At 40.5% G+C, this 17,387-nt stretch overlaps 1 protein-coding gene across 3 annotated transcripts in view; it reads right to left on the reverse strand.

The window, feature by feature from the left end:
* The window catches only part of LOC135260861 (cadherin-12-like), an 87,039-nt gene that overhangs the window by 6,794 nt on the left and 62,858 nt on the right, over positions 1-17,387 (reverse strand). For all 3 annotated transcript variants that reach the window (XM_064346507.1, XM_064346510.1, XM_064346509.1), the window contains exons 7-9: positions 9,257-9,510; positions 5,360-5,496; positions 595-716 (exon numbers count right to left, since the gene is read on the reverse strand). In XM_064346507.1, the coding sequence (XP_064202577.1) occupies positions 595-716; positions 5,360-5,496; positions 9,257-9,510 (513 nt within the window). The remainder of the gene's footprint in view (positions 1-594; positions 717-5,359; positions 5,497-9,256; positions 9,511-17,387) is intronic.

Below are 17,387 nucleotides of genomic sequence, written 5' to 3' on the forward strand. Positions count from 1 at the left end.
CATTAATAAAACGAATAATTACACAGAAAAACAAAAATGACAATTAAAAAATGGTATAAAAAGACTAATATGCCCTCCACCATTAAAACTGCACGACGTTTGCTACTTTAGCTGTCACATCTCGCCTTTTCAAATTTTCAGTACGCAGGGAATAAAATGCTGTCTATATATAGACACTGTGAAAATGTCACTGTTTTTATTTGACAGTTATGCAGCTTTTCTACAGCCCCTTCATTATCTTCATCAGACCTACAGTATAAGGCATTCTGGGAAAGGTGATATATTTAAATACAATGATTCCAGAGGTTCTAAAGTAATGGCATGTTATTTTATGGTGCATCTCAAACATGGAAATCATCAACAACTCAGAGATGTTTCCTTGTCTCAGACTTAAACTATTAATTATGAAAACGACCCTTTTCCTCACTTCTACACAGTATCTTCTACACAAATGTTTTGCCAATTGAAGATCATGTAGTATATTTATAATTTCTTACTCTTTCCTGTTTGGGTTCAAAAAAACAACAAAAAACAAAAACAAATATAATCAAATACTTTCCTGCTAGTGACATTTTTCTCCTTATAAACACTTACCTGCCCCGGTTTTGAATTCTCACACACAAATGACTCATAGTTCATGGCCAGCTCAGGGGGAAACTCATTGACATCGAGCACATTGATGGTGACTGGTACTTTTCTGGACAGGGCCGGGTTACCTGCAAAGGGGAAAAGGTAATACTCAACATTAAATTTAATCAAGGTAGCACTGACCAAATCACAAGAAATATAACAAATATATATAAAATATAAAAACATATCTATTATGTATATATACATTTTTTTATGCTGTCTCTCACAAGTTACACATACAAAGCGCTGTCTGTAAGTCATTAAGTCCAACTTACAAAATCTAGACGTTCTATTTAAAGTATTGATATCAAAAGTAGGCCAAGTTACTCGAAACAATGATGCTATCTTAGCTCACACAAATTAAACAAGCTATATTCCAAAGCAATGCTATCCAATATTTCCTAAATAATTTCAAGTAACATGGCCCTGTGTGTACAAGCATACAGTACAGTAATGGGGCAAACATATGTCTGCATAGGTTTGTAGAATTCAATATTTATTTAACAGACCTCAATATTTCAATATTATATTTCAGTATTTATTTTAAGTTGCAAATATACATGTATACATGAGTTTGTGGTCATTGTGGGTATTTCTGTAAGAAACCCTGAAAAGTGGCAAACTCTCGGTGCTGTACAGGTATGGGGCATCCTGCCCTGCCAAGGTGCCTGCCTTGAAGGAGTCACTGGGGCAATCCAAATTAGGGAGTTGGTCAAAATAGCTTCACAAAGGGCGGCTGGGTGGTTCATTCCATTGAGACGCTCCTAGTACACAAATATTCTCCGGATTTTGGCACTGAATCCAGACTGTGCCACTGTCAACTACGGCTGACAGCCACGCCGGCAGGTTGACACATTAATTGTCTCAACAAGCATCGCCCAAGGATGGGTGGGTATTTGATGGCCAGGATGACAGCGGCTCATCGCTCACTAGCAGCCCCCGGTGGTCGATCGAGCCTGTTGAGCTGGACATGCCGCGTCTTCCTTCAGTTGTCTGCATGAATATTACTTTTGCGCTGCAGTGTAAGAAGCGATGGCTGACATCACGTGTGTCAGAGGAGAGCAAGTGCGCGTGTGTATTCAGCTAAAACAGTAGAGGTCGCAGCATTCCAAATTTGGAGAAGGCAAAGAAAAAAACAACAACTATCATCATGCTCCACGGTCAGTCCATTTATCTCCTTTTAAGTATGTAGCAGACGCCACTCTGAACACAGCATCAGCACTCTCACCCCAGGTAGCCGCTTCCTCTTAACCGAATCAAGAGGATCACACCTCTACAGAAATGGTGCTGGAATTCAGCCAGAAAGCCGAGCACAAATCTGCACTGTGTTCTTAGCAAGCACTAAATATAACACACAGCAAAGCCTGTACTTTCAGTGCGGTGACTGCAATCATGCATGCACCTGTAATATGCACCTGCACTGTACCTCTAATACGTCAGCCAACTGTTTTAGTCAAAGCCAACATATTTAAAAATGTACATAAATGGCACACATTTCACTTAATGTATACTTAATTAACCCTTAGTTACCAATTATCTAAGGATTTATCAGTTATCAAAACACATGAATGTCATAGGGTCATTAAAGGCTCAAATAGTATTTAAGAATGTTGGGTGCAGCTGTTTTTGTAATGGTAAATGATAAATGGACTGCATTTATATATCGCTTTTATCCAAATAGCTTCACAATTGATGCCTCTCATTCACCCATTCACACACACACTCACACACCAACGGTGAAAGGCTGCCATGCAAGGTAACAATCAGCTCGTTGGGAGCAATTAGGGGTTAGGTGTCTTGCTCAGGGACACTTCGACATGCCAAGGGTGAGGGATCGAACCGACAGCCCTCCGACTGCCAGACAAACGCTCTTACCTCCTGAGCTATGTCGCCTCTATGACACCAATAAGTTCTGGAAACTAATCCCGACCATGCTGGGGGGGAGGACTACGACTGGCCTCAGTGATTTAAGTTCAAATCTCTTCCCCCTTCACAATGGGGGCCTCGTCGGTCATTTGGGTGACTGTCTGTGGCCCTCGCTGTTCCAGAGGAAAAGCACTCCGGTCGAGCGCGTAGTTCACCCAGCGGACCGTACAGAGAAAGCGAGCAGCAGCCGTTAGCGCTGGCTTCCAACTGTAGAGTACAGTACAGGCATTTAGCGGACGCTCTCATCCAGAGCGACTTACACAACTTTTACATAGCATTTTACATTGTGTCCATTTACACAGCTGGATATCTGAAGCAATGCAGGTTAAGTACCTTGCTCAAGGGTACAACGGCAGTGTCCTACCCTGGAATCGAACCTATGACCTTTCGGTTACAAGCCCAGTTCCTTACCCACTGCTACACAGTGGGTAAGGAACTGGGTAAAAACAGTTTTTATCTACAGTATATGTTGTTATTTTCACAAAGAAAATTTTCTGCACATATAAAATACAAAATGGAATATATACGTATGTGTGTGCGTGTGTGTGAGAGTGTGTGGCAGCCTTTTCCTGAAAGAATCCACACATTAAAAAAGGGATTTTGTGTGTTACAAAGGAAAGTCAATTTTATTGATTTGATGTCTCCATCTATTCCAAAGCTGGGATAGAAATATTTATTGTGCAGCTGCGAGTGAGAAGTCGCAGGCGACACACTGTGACAATGATGATAGATACCTTCTCAGCGGTGCCTGAACTGTGTATGGATTTCACAGTGACGCGCCAAGTGGATGGCTACGACGGTGAGATCTACAACAACATGCTCTGTTCCATCTTCTCCAACAGATGGCACCAAAATACTACATAAAAAGACCATGTGAAGGCAATTCCCACTAAATTTCCTTCAGTAGTCCACGAGCAGGAAGACAAGAAATAAATATGCAGGTCAGAGAAATAACCTTTAGACTTACGGCCAGGAACCTGCTTTTGAGAGTCGAACAAAAAAAAATAAATAAATAGCTTGATTATTTTATGGTAAAATTTAAATTAATTTTTACATAGAAACACACAGCAATGACTTTTCTGAAATATAGCCCACTAAACGGGGGGTAAACACACAAATAAATAATTAAATGCAAATGAATAAATAGAAAAATATAAATAAGTAAATTAAAAAAATAATAAACAAGTCCGTTTTTGTAACAAGTTAACATGCTTCTGATGGGCTGGAGTCCTGCAGCAAATTACTCCCACCACCCCCCCCCAAAAGATTGCACTGTTGCCTGATCAGTTCCATTGTCATCGATTCTATGCTTGTTGCTTGTGCAAAAAAAAAAAAAAAAGTTTCAGAATAATTATCAATAAAAGTCCCCTCTCTTTCCAGCTCACCAGCTGCCGCTGGGTATCACAGCTCCTCGACTAATCTTGGATTTGCATATAACATTGTGAGGAAGGGAATTTCAAAAAGACAGTATCACTTGTGATGCCTGTGTGTCGGGATGTATTTCAATAATACGGATTAAGGAGCTCATCCCTGACCTGCCTACGCACACGCACGCACTCACGCACAAACACACACGCACAAATGAATCATGTTTGCTTTCAAGTACAAATTCAGGTTACGGAGATTAGCGTAATCAGCGAAACCTCCCACTCACACCCATACACACACGTACACAAACACACACAGGTAACGTCACTATGATGATTGAAACCAAGCTTCTTGAACAGCGTTAGTGTGTGAATCGGATTTTAGCATTCCTAACCTAACACAAAACCAAAGGCCCACTGTTTGCTGCATTTGACTGTGATGACAATGAGGAACCTGGATAATGAGAACAACACAAACCAAACACTGAAGCAGCCTGAGCCGCTGAGAAACTTCATATCCAGGGTTAATATATTTGCAGAGTAATTTTGTGCACACATCGCCTCTAGTGAACATAATCACTCCCACAGGATACTCTTCTGTCTGAGGATTTCCATCGTCCACTTGAAGATCTGTTACCTGTTCTCATTATAAGACTATGGGTGTGTGCATCTGTGTGTGTGTTCCATCTGTTGCTCCTTCTTTTCAATTACTTATTCATAAATAGATTTATTGTGTTTTTTCTATCAATCACTGCCAACCAGCACAGATTTGTGTCATTCTGCATTGGGTATACTTACGCATGTGCACTATTACAACAACACTCATAATGTATGTTCATTATACATTAAAAGTTTTCTTTTTGTCTCACTGGTCATTAATAAATTAGTTTGTTTATCATCACCGTGCGTCAATTTTCAGTCATCTACAATATCAGACGCCGGTATGGTACAGGGACTGTGCGTAAACTGAGCGGCTGCTTAGCTTGTTATTTGACACAGGTTTATCTCTACAGTGATGTCATTTAGACCTTTCTCATCGCCTTTTCTTTCAGGCAGACAACTCCTGGGACACTTCTGATGAGACTGAAAAAATGATTATAATATTTTGCATTGCTCTAGGCTGTTACTGAATGCATTAAGATGGGGAATGGGCATTAAATTAGCTACATTTTTTTAAAAGTAAAAATTGTTAATTAACTTGACTTTATATATTATTTATTATAATTTTTTAAGAAGAAAAAATGGATACGGTTATAGTGTAACAATGTGTTACTGTATCATGAGTACACAATCTTGACAGGCTGCCAGTGCAACTTAACTGGAAAATAGATTTCTCTGTTAGCTTCTCTTTCATTCTCTGTGAAAATCTTCACAGAGAATGAAAAAGGCATGAATTAATCTTTGGTTAATAATGTACGATTTTCTGTCATACTTACCAACTTTAGTTGCCACAACAGAGATGTTGTGCTTTGCAATTCGCTCTCTGTCCAGGACATCGATGGTGGAAATTGTCCCTGTCACTGGATCAATGTCAAAGTAGCTGTCTTGGTCCCTCTTCCACTCAATGGAATATCTAAAACAAATAATAAAATAAAGATGTTCTCACGTTCAGTTGTTCAAGACATGTTCAAAAATTCTGTTCCATGTTGGCCATAGAACAGATAAGTCTGTTTATTTGGCAAAATAAATAACTGAAAACAATAAAGATTCCTTCAAGGCAGGCTAAAATACAGAAATGGTACAAAGTTTAGTTGAACAATTCCAACACTTCAACAGCCTGGATTCAATCAATCAACAATTGACAAGAGATACTTGCTCACAGTATCAATGCAGTTTTTGTTTCTCCCACAAACACTTGTTTCACAATGGCTTAACTCATTAAATGGACTGTAAAAAACATGTTTTGATTAGTGTGAATCAAATTAAAATGGGTGTTTTTGAAAGCCAGGCCTTAAAATGAGCATCTATGTGTACTGCAACATTTGTCTTAATTGGAAAAAATGTGGCAGTAACTAAAAATTCATTTCTCACTTACAATTCACCAGACAATACAATGAACAGACTTTGCCAAAAGCAGTTTTTAGCAAGAATTCTTAACTCAGCTCCTTCTTAACTCATTCAGATTAAAAACACCAAAAACACCACTGCATTCCACCCCACCTGTATTCAATCAATTCTAGCCATTTTATAGTAGAGCAGTAGACTGCTGCTGTCACCCCCCCTCTGATGGTGTTATCCCCCCACACCCCCCTAGTGACGTCTCTGTCAGGATTATATTGCTATATGCTGAATATGAGGGCATTTCAATTCCCTGTTTTCTGTTTTTAGATCGCCGAGACTATGACTCCCATAATGCTCCCCTTTTTGCATCGACAAAATGATGGCATAATTTTGTAGTACACCCCGGATGTGTTTTCCACCATGGGTTACCAGATTTCTATAAGGTGTGTGTTTAACGTAGGCCGAAGAGTTTCACGTTTTGTTCTACGAGATAAATTACCCATTGATATCTCAACCATGACTGGTGAAGCTGTTATGGGCTTTAAAAAAAGTAAGTTCCTAACAAGTTGCCATACTGAAACTACAACAATGGTCGGATTTCAGGCAACCGCCGCTCAAGTTTCCATACTAGCCCGCCTGCAGGTGACAGCTGTTGTAGTTTCAATATAGCAAATTGTTAGCAACTTACTTTTTTAAAGCACATAACAGCTTCAAAATCCACAACTTGTGTTTCTCTGTAAAGGCCATTTTTAATTGCATTAATTATAATTAATATTAATTATATCATATCTAAGGAGGTTATTATTATTATTATTATTACTAGTACTATTATTTAACCGGTAGAGAATGGTAATTTGAAACAAAGGGAATACAGATGCAGTACTATATGTACTCCTAGCATAGTCTAAAAGCATCACTGTCTATTTATGTACAGGCACTGGGATTTGTATGCACTGAGTGCTTTGTGAGAGCCTTTTTATAATTCTATATCCAAAAAGAACAAAGCCAATTGTGATGTCATTAAACATTAATCTTTCAAGACAAAGCAAAAAAAAACAAAACAAAAAAAAACAACAACTTTTCAATTCCTGTCTCTTCCTTTTGTTTCAGCATGAAATATTTAACTTCAATGCTCTCCTCCAAGTGATGATGTTTCTTTATGCTTGTACGCTTGTTCTTTGTCCTGTCTGGCTCGGCAAACACGCCAAAGTACTTACTTGCAGAATAGGGGGTAATGATGATAAACACAGAGGACAGCTGACAAACCGTGCTAACATGCTAAAGGTGTTTTTCAGAGCATGGTGCTTTCCCTGTTCATCTGTGTGAAACTGTACATGTTATTGTTCTGACAAGCATCCGTGAGGCCCTGGTCAAGGAATATATCAACCACAACCAATTTCAGCATGCTGTACATTTGAAACAGTTTGCAAAATAGTACATGAAAGGTTTCAGTTTATAGAATTAATCTAAGTAATCTCTGCTTCAAGCTATCTGCAACCCTTATAGTCTGGATTTGAATCATTGTAAAACTTTTAAAAATTGTATGTGTCAAAAATATGGCAATCATAAATGTTACTGTATTGTTACTACTAATAAAACTAAGAAGCAGATTGCAAAAATAAAATAATACAAAAGCCAACAGTTTCATAGATAAAGGCAAAAAATATCCATTTTAGAACACTGACATCAGGAACTCAGGTAGGGTTTGTATTCTGGGACAAGGAATTACACACATCTAATTACAGAGTTCCATATTCTCCAAGACAAAGCATTTTCATCCTCAACAAACCAAGCGTATCGACTTATTTGCTTTCTTTTTTTTTCTTCTCTTTTTTTAACCATAATCTCATACACACAGGCTCTACTGTCTGACTCAAGCTTATTTCATATGAAACAGGCCAAAGACCCATTGTGTAAGATTTACCATTAGGGCTTAAGGAATGGCTGCTAATTTTATACTTATGAATTAAATAATTGTAGTAGTAATGTTTCATGTTACTGGGACCTTAAAGGAAGACACCAGGCTAAAACACTTACATCGTTAGTAAATGTGTAGCAGCAATGTAAAATTTATTCCCGGGTTTATTATCTGATATTTGCAATATATTTATGCCCACTTCTTCACTTGCTATCCCATCAGGCTTCTACCAGTATTATTGCTCCAGTATTATTTTCCTACATTACCCAGAACTTTCATCACCCCTCTTCAAGAGAATGTTGAAAGGCTAATGTTGCATTCGGCCAGTCCTCATCAACTTGTAAAGTCGTAAATTTCTGAGTTTACCACCAGGACGTTCCATTCAAGCAGACAAAAAAGTCATAAATACCAGTGGTAAACTCAGGTAAGTTCCTTGATACCAGAGTTAACCAGTCGTGGCATATCATTGACGTCACCCATGCAGCATAAAAGCAAAGTTTGAGATCGTGGCCACGCCCCCAAATCCCCACGCTGTTGCATTCTGGACTATTGAGGCTGCTAGCCTAACAGAAATTGGTATGGTATGGTCTCTTGATAAATGATTGATTTCTCTCTGTAGGAAAACTGCAAAAATATTGATTAGCAGGGATTCAAAGCAAAACCCCTGACTTCTTGTCCCTAATGAACTGAAATAAATATCTGATACTTATAGTTGGTGCTATAGCAAGTTGAAGACACTCCTATTACACTCCATTGTGCCTGCTGTGACAATATCACCACATGACATCACATTGTCAACAGAACTCAAATTTAACTGCAAAAAATGTAAATACTACACAAAATTGGAAGGCAGGACCTGGGTTGCGTTTTTATATCACCAATATGCAAATGCAAACGATGTCAGAAGTGTTTTGGGCTGTAATCCTCACTCTTATTTTTAACAGTGGACTGCATTGCCTGTTTCCGACAATAGCCAACGTGTCAGTGTTCTCCAATTATTCCACTTGCATGTGTAATAGAGACATCACCAGATCATAGCAACATGTCAAATGATATTATGCTTGATAAGTGTCCTGTAATCAAAGTGTACACAGTGGAAATTTCAATGTTAATTCAATGTTAGCAGAGGTCAACGGGTATCAACAGGTAATACAATCGCTGACTTAACACTTAACACTGTGTAGTACTACCCCTTACAATAATACATTATACTGTATAGTGTAAATGTACGGATTCTTTAGAAAATATAAAGATAAATACAGTATATTTCACAGCAGTGTATATATTGCAATAATCTGTTTATTCTCTCATATATTGTGAAGTGCTGCAATGTCTTGACAGTATTTTTTCTTTAGATTACAGTATAATTTTAGTGCAAATTAATTTAAAGGGAAAGCCCAGTTTTGATGGGTACCTCACGTCGCTGCCGCTGACGTCCAGGTCCTGAGCAGTCACCGATCCGATGACCGTGCCGAAGGACGCGTCCTCGTAGACCTCCATGCTGTAGGACGGCCTGTTGAAAACAGGGGGCTCGTCTACATCCAGGACGTTGATCTTCACGGTGGCCGTGTCCTTAAAGGGGCCCAGGTGAAGGAAGCGGGGGTCCAGATGCACGTTGGACGCCTCCACCTTGAAGGCATAGGACTTTTTCGTTTCGTAGTCTAAACGCTGGGGGAAGAGGAGACGGGAAACAATGGTGAGGTAGCATAATGGTTAGAGAACTGGACTTGCATCTCCAAGGTTCTCTGATGGGCCACTGCCTTTGTACCCTTGAATAAAGCACAAAATCTGAACAGCTTCTGTAAATATCCAGCTGTTTCAATAGATTTTAAAGAAGCATAAAGCTATGTAAGTCACTTGGATGAGAGTATCCAAAAAAATGTAACAAAAAAATATCATAAACCAACATGCTGACCTTCCAAACTGCAAATGTGTAAATTCTGCTCTTTGCTATACTTGGCTGAGATTGAAATGAGTTACTCAATGAAAGATTTAGTGAATGTAAATCTCTGCTTTCCAATAGGATAGAGTTGGGGTGTCCCCTAAATACTTGCTAAATCCAATCAAAAAATAAATAAATAAATAAATAAATCCTTGGGTGTAATTTTCTCATAGAAACACATTTACTTTTTTTAATCATACAGAACATCATTTGGTCGAGCAGTGCATTCAACCACACCACATGCACGTGTTCTTTGTATCAGATTTTAATTAATGTTGCCTGAAACTCTAAGCAAGGGCAATCGTTTATACAATGCGACTAAGGAATAATACATTTCTCAGATGCAGGAATCAATTTCTTCTCCTGGAAGTATCAAATTTCATCAGATAAGGGTAGTGCACTGTGAAAATGCATTCAATTTCAAGGGCCGTACACGGATGTAATCTTACGCCAACCAGCTGGATCAAAGTGCGATATAATTATGGAAAACCTTCTTGAACCACTGGCGTAAGCAGATTTCAAAAGTTTCAATTAGCCATGCAATCAGTCTATGAGGTTAAAAAAAGAAGACCACTCTCAGTGCCAGTTTCACACTTAATGAACCCATTCTTTTAACCAGAGGGTGTTATTACAAAATCATGATGAGAGTGTTAATGGTCGCAGACAGTGGAAGGAAGGCGACCAAGGGTCAGCACGTGGCTCTTTGTTCAATTAAACCCGACCCCACCGTACGCTCACCACAGCAGCTCTCAAACGCCCTTTCTCTTTTAATAGAGCACTCAATCCAATGCGTTCTCTGTGGACCTCTTTATGAGGCCTGGTAATCGTTTTCTTGGCCTGAAAGGTCAGAGTTTCTACTGATTCAGGTGGGGCAGTGTGTGTGTGTGTGTGTGTGTGTGTGTGTGTGCGTGCGCGCATTTGTATGTGTGTGTGTGTAGGCACATGTTATATTGCATCACAGTTTTTTTTGTGCTGTAATAATCAACCTGATGCATGCACTCCTACTGATCTTAGTCCTATGCCTATATCTATGCATGTGGCAGAGAATCTGTACTGTATGTTAGGGTAATGGATCTCATGCCTCACTGGAGGTCATCTGTGGAACCTAGGTATATGGTGGAGTGAAAAATGATAAAAACGGAAAACTAATCGACGTGGTTCTCTGCACTTTATTCAATGTTCTTTTTTTTATCACGAAAGCAATTTATGATGCTCCTCCTTCCAAAACCAAAAAAACAGTATTTACTGTAAATTAGGGTTTGTGATCTCTACGATAGATTGGTGGCCTGTCCAGGGTGTAAACCTGCCTCTCATCCAATGAACGCTGGGATGGGCTCCAGCACCCCCCATGACCCTGCCCAGGATAAGCGGGTATAGATAATGGATGGATGGATAGGGTTTGCATCAGATGTTTATTACATCCAACCTGTGTAATACAACTCCCCAACTTCCTTCCTGTAAGTACTATTTATAGTACTATTCATAATTAGAGTTTAATTAGGAGCCACAACACTTTTTATATGGAAAAAAAAAAATTACATTCTTCCTGTGCACTGATGATGACTGCAGTCTCATGAAATGTGGCCCATTGTCTCAACTCATTCAGGGGGTATGAATGAAAAAGCATTCTTTAACTTCACAATCATTTAATTGAAAAATCATTTATAAAGATGTCTTTGTTGCTGCAATTTTCATTTCAGATGCTTGAATTCACTGGTTTCAGTGTACCATGTGGGATGAAAGGTAACAGTTCCGTTTTTGTGGCCTGTGTATCTTCAGTGCAGTGACAGTACACCTGCCATTCCTGGCCCCAGAGAGCAGATCTTTGATATGTAAATGCAGATTCTCTTTCTCTTCACATGGATATGCAGAAAACCGTGACTTCACATCGAAGGCACATTAATTCAGCTACCCATTTATTTTATCTAGGCTGTTCTGTATTTATGCTGTTGTTCATCCAGCTCCTATAATGATGTAAGGACTGGGTGCCATTTTGGATCAATAACGTCATTCTTCTCTTTGCTACTCAACTGGAGAGACGTGCACAAGGCTCTCTCTAAGGTCACAGGCCTAAAGAGAGTGAAGGCCTCCCTGTAAAGGAATACGCAGAAAGATGCACTGTCTCTCTCGGGTTATAGCCACGATTGGCTGTTTAAAACTCAAAGTAAACGTGTTAGCTATACTGCAAGCAATTTAAAGAAATGGATCCATCAAGAGATCAATTTGTTTACTAACTTTTCACTTGCTATCGTTCTGAAACATAGCAAAAAAGTTAAGCGCGTGTAGTCTATGCACTTTCCTGCGACATCGAGCAAAGTACAGGTTTCCGGCTCCTGCAAAGACAGAAGAAAACCAAGATGGAGACCGGCTTTTTCTACTGACAGCGTAACGGAAATCCAGAGCCGGTGGCCAAGTCCCTTGGACAGGCCAGCACTACATCGAACCATCTGCACTCCCGCAGTAAGACTGACAAACATCCAGACATTAACTAGCTTTGGAAACTTCTGTTCGTTCTTTGTTTTCAATAAGTGTGTTATCGATTGTATGTAACGTGTTTAGATAATATCACATCGCTCGTTCGTTAGCTACAGCTGCCTACCCTGCCTAGCTAACATATCGATACTCTATTAGGAACATCATCTCACAATCCGCCTTCCTTTTAACTGAGATCTGTGCATGCATTCCCTCCTGCGCTAATATATACTCAGTCGATATATGGTCTCGTATATATATAATGCAAAGGTGCACTGAGATTGGCTAGACGTAGCTAATTTCAGTCGCCCTTTGTACACACAACCCTCCTGATTTTCAGGCCATATTTTAAAGCTGATTCTTAATTTAGCTGCAACAGAGGAGCTTTTCCCTGCACCACACGTGCTGGTGAATACACACGTGGAACAGCCTAGTCCCCTTTCATCCTTCTTTACAGTATTTAGCCTTTAATAATTTAGTTTAAATGTTTGTTTATTTGTGTGTTTGTTTTATTAAACCTTCAATCTGATTATTATTTGGATAACTGCTTCAGCCTACCACCTCAAAGAGCTTACAAGCCAATACCTGAATTTGCAATAAAAATTACTAATTCAGAAATGCAAAGTGTTTGTTTGTATGTTTGTTTCATTGTGTTCCCAATTTAATATTTTCCAGAATATTTGGTGTATTTCATTAATGACATATTTTAGACTTTGAACCAAAATAGGATTTGTGATTGTTATAGTGATTAAAAATTTATATTGTACAAATGAACTGCATTTTTATATAAAACCACAACACCAGGATTCAGACTTCATGGACTGTTAAACAGAAACTCCACTGCTAGCGCCTAGGGCTGTTGCAAAACAAGTCTAAATTAATTTCATTATGAACTGGGGTCATCAGATAAGATACAACTTATTCTTTTCTCCCTATTTGGAATGTCCAGGACAGTCTTGTCATGGCAACCGCCAATTTGTAAAATAAAAGCCAAGCACGAGCTCTCCTGCTCTCCCCTCACTTTGATAATGCCCCAGAAAGTGTGAACTGCACGATCTGGATTGGGCACCGGACCCTGCGTCCCGGTCCTACAACCCGGATCAGTGTCCCAGCAGGATGGGCAGCCCTGCAGCCCCTGTTCGTCTGATCTCGCCGCACGCGCTGTGCCGTAGGTCGCCTTGGATGTGAGCATCCTGCTAAATAAGTGCAGTTTAATGTAAAACAGAAAAGCGGTCGCCTGAGGGCGAACTTCAGCGCGGCGTGTATCTGGAAACAGGCGTTTAATTCCGCCCCCAGCTCCTTCCCTCATTAGGACAAGCAGAGGCACTGTCTCTTGCTGTTACCATAGGCAGGGCTTTGGCAGAGTGCTGGGGGGTTATTGGGGGTGATTGACAGAAACAAAAGGACACCTATTTGTGTTACTGGTGGCAGTGAACCAGCAGCTTAGAGAAAATCTGTACAGATGGTCCCCACCTCCAGAACCCCGTGCCACCCCCACCCCCAGCCCCCGCCCCCGAGCCGTTGCCGGGATACTCTAATGCATCGGCGCCGTCGCCTATCCCGCCCCCCGCTGAGCAGCGCGGCTCTGCCTGTCGGGGTGTTATTTCTCTGAGGCTGGCCTCCCGCCGTCGCTGGAGTTCCTCCTGTCTCCGCCACCGGCTGCCTCCTCCTTCGTCTGCTTCCCTTACAAAGGTCCCGAAATAACTCCCTGTCTCTGCGACGCGGGGGGTGGGGGGCCGGGGGGGGCGCGGACCGGAGCGGTAACGTAGGAGTGCGCCGCTTTCGCCCTCCCGCGCTTCGCTTTCGCCCTCCCGCGCTTCGCTTTCGCCCTCCTGCGCTCTGCTTCGCCCTCCTGCGCTCTGCTTCGCCCTCCCGCGCTCTGCTTCGCCCTCCCGCGCTCTGCTTCGCCTCAGTCCTCCACCGCACCGCGGCCCACCGCACCGCCGGGCCTCTCCCCTGCCGGCCGCTACTGGCGGTGAGGTGCCGTGAATCCGCCGGAATCAGACCCAGTTTCCTGAGCCGGAAACAGAGCAGCGCTCCTTTGATGGTTAGCCAGGCGAATGGGACATCAGTCAAACAAGACCAATTGCCTTGACTTTTCCAAATCAGTCAGCGCCTGGCAAACCATTGGTTCCTTCCACAGTGGATCACAGAATATCGCTTGGGGAGCTCTGTATATATTAGCCACGCCACAAAAAGTCTCTTTTATTTATTTTCCATTGTGTTACTCGTAAGGGGAAAGGACATGCTCTCATGTAATTGACTGCACAAGTAGAAATTCGTTTTTTTTTTCCTTTGTGAAAGACAGTAGTTATTTGACAGGTTTGCACCGTGATGCTTTCAGCTGATGCAACCATGCATGGCACCATGTTGTGTAAGGCAGGCATCTTACGGCTCATCATTTTGGGTCACAAGCTTCCAAAGGCTAAACCAGGCTACTTTAAAACAGAATTTACACTTTACACTGCATTAAAGAATGCCGCTTCAGGCAATATCTGTATCAAATGTCATGCTGACCAATGCTGAAACATGCAAGCAGTGTAATGCAGTGATAGCATTTTTTTCACTGATAAGGCAATGCCTCTGTCCGTCTCAGCAAAACAAAATGGTAATGGGTGGGATATAGAGACAGCAACAGACATGGACAAATCTAACCTGGATCAGGTTTCTGAAATGCCAACTCCACTTTTTTCTTCTTATGTTAGTATTCCAGCTGACTTTTATTTACAGGTACATCTTCCCACACCACCCCCACCCCCCCCTCCTCCCCACCCAGAGACCTTACCTACCTGTGCCCCCCCCCGCCCCCCCAATTCACTGGTTCTGAGAGAGTCTCTCTATCAGCGTAGTGGGAAACAGATAATAATCCTCTGAGCCCAGTGCTTTGTTAGATCCCCTTACCACACTACAAAGCTTTGCCAGGCCATAGACCAAGCAGAACCATGGATCACCACCTCAGCAAATTTTACCAAAGCCTCTTCCCAATCCCCCCCGACTGGGGAATACCAGGCAGGGAGGGTTGGAAAACTACCTGCCTCCCGCCCCAATCTCCCCCCTCAATATAAGGAGTCTGACAAGTCACCTGGAGGTCTCTGAGGACTGCCAAACTTGGAGCAAAGCTTTGCAATGTAAGAACTTGCTAAGGCCTGGCTCACAGACTCTTTGAAAAGTTGAAAAAAAATTCAGTAATCAACTGTAATGAAAGAAATGTGATCAGCATAGAAAAAGTGGCACACACATCTATATTCTAAATCATATTTAAGGATTAATGTATGAATATGTCGTTAAAGCACATCACTGTACCCCCCACCCCCCCTATCCCAGCCAATCAAACTGCTACGAGTCATGGCATACAGTATGTTTGAAGAAGCAGATCATTTCAAATGAGAGCATCCCCTTTTGCACTGCAACATTTAACCTCATCTCAGATGAAAAAAGGAGTGCAGGTACTTGCACTGGCTCAAAAAGTGCCATTCTAAATCAAGTGGGCATACACAATAAAATGTCCATTGTTAATTCAACTCAAACATATGGGTCTAACTGGGACCATAAGCACTCTGCACGAGTTGATTTAACACTGAACATTTTACTGTGTACCTGGAACAAAATAAAGAGATAATTCCTTCCCAGTTTACTTATATCATGTATCAAATGTTTGCTTTTCTCATAAAATGAGGTATGAATGATGATTTATTCTTTTTTTATTTATTATGTTTCCTTTTTCCTGATTCAGTCTGAGTACAGTACAGCATTTCAGCTTTTGACATTGCATGTTTAATATGTTTAGTTTCAGGAGCAAAAATAAAAAAACACTGTTCCAAAGAGGTTCATTTTTAAGGGCTGGTTTATCTTTAGATGAATTATTTTTTGTGTTCTGAGAAGCACATCTTAAAATAGATTTAATACTTTATAATATAGCTAATTAAAGACAGTCTCAAAAGGACAAAATTCATTTAAAATTGCACTGCTTCTTGTCTCCTTTTATGACCTAAGTTTAATTTTTGAAATACTTTTGATCCATATGCAGTATCACAGTCCATGATTAAAAAAAAAAAAAAAAGCATGAAATTGCTCTCTAATAACACCTAAAAGTGCCGCTTTCGATAAAATATTCTTTATGACAATTTGATGCTATCCTGAAGGAAAGCAAAAATAGGAATTAAGTGCTGCACCATGTTGGAGTAAACCAGCTTTCGCGTAAAAATAAATAAATAAATAAATAAATAAACAAACAAATGTAGCCTCCATGCTACCCACGGGAGCCCAGCACTCAAACATATTTCAAAAGCTTTTATCGGTGAATCAGCACAACAGTACTGCCATTTATCTGAAGACACCAGATTTTCAGAGAAAGTCTCGAGATTTATGGCTGTCACATCCGGTTAAGAGGCAGCAAATCTCATTTGGTTGTGTAAATTTATTTCTTTGTATTTTTTTGCAGAATGTCTACATTTGTCTTTTTGTCTTCAAGGACTAAAGCTATGTTTGCTGTGATACCTGTGTAACTTTGGACAGGAATGAGTCTTTTTTAATATTTTTCCAGTTCGGCATTGTTATTTGTTTTAGCTGTAACACACCTTCAGGGTAAAATATAATGGATGGTTGGATGGTCAGTGGGGGTATGTATGTCTGCATGATATCTTGCCTTAAAGTTAAATTTTGCACTTGTTTGGCGCTGAAAAGAACATTCACTCCTTTTTACTGTGGAGGGGAGATTAAGTCAACACTTGTCCTTTGCTTTTTGAAAATGGAAGTGCAGCCACAATGGTTTAAATTAGTTTTGGTAATTGCTAAACATGCCAAACTGGGTTTGTGAAGAAAGAAAATAGCCATTGATTGAATCCAAGCCAATGACTGTCAGCAGTTTCAGGAAGGTCTGCATTATTCACTACACACTGCTAGTGTTATTGTTCATTATTTTGAGAACAAATGATGCAAACTGTAAATTTATGTGTCTGTGAATAATTTCTGAAGAAAGAATTTGCAAATAAAGGGCTAGGATTTTGAAAGGCGAGCATGCAACAGTGGAAAAAGGATTTTGCAGCGATGGGACACTTCCGAAAATAAGACCATCACAACAGCAATGCAGCAATATAAAACCGTGTGAAAGAGTACAAGAAGAGCATGCAGA

The sequence above is a fragment of the Anguilla rostrata genome, chromosome 8 (genome assembly GCF_018555375.3).
Source record: "Anguilla rostrata isolate EN2019 chromosome 8, ASM1855537v3, whole genome shotgun sequence".
NCBI lineage: Eukaryota > Metazoa > Chordata > Actinopteri > Anguilliformes > Anguillidae > Anguilla > Anguilla rostrata.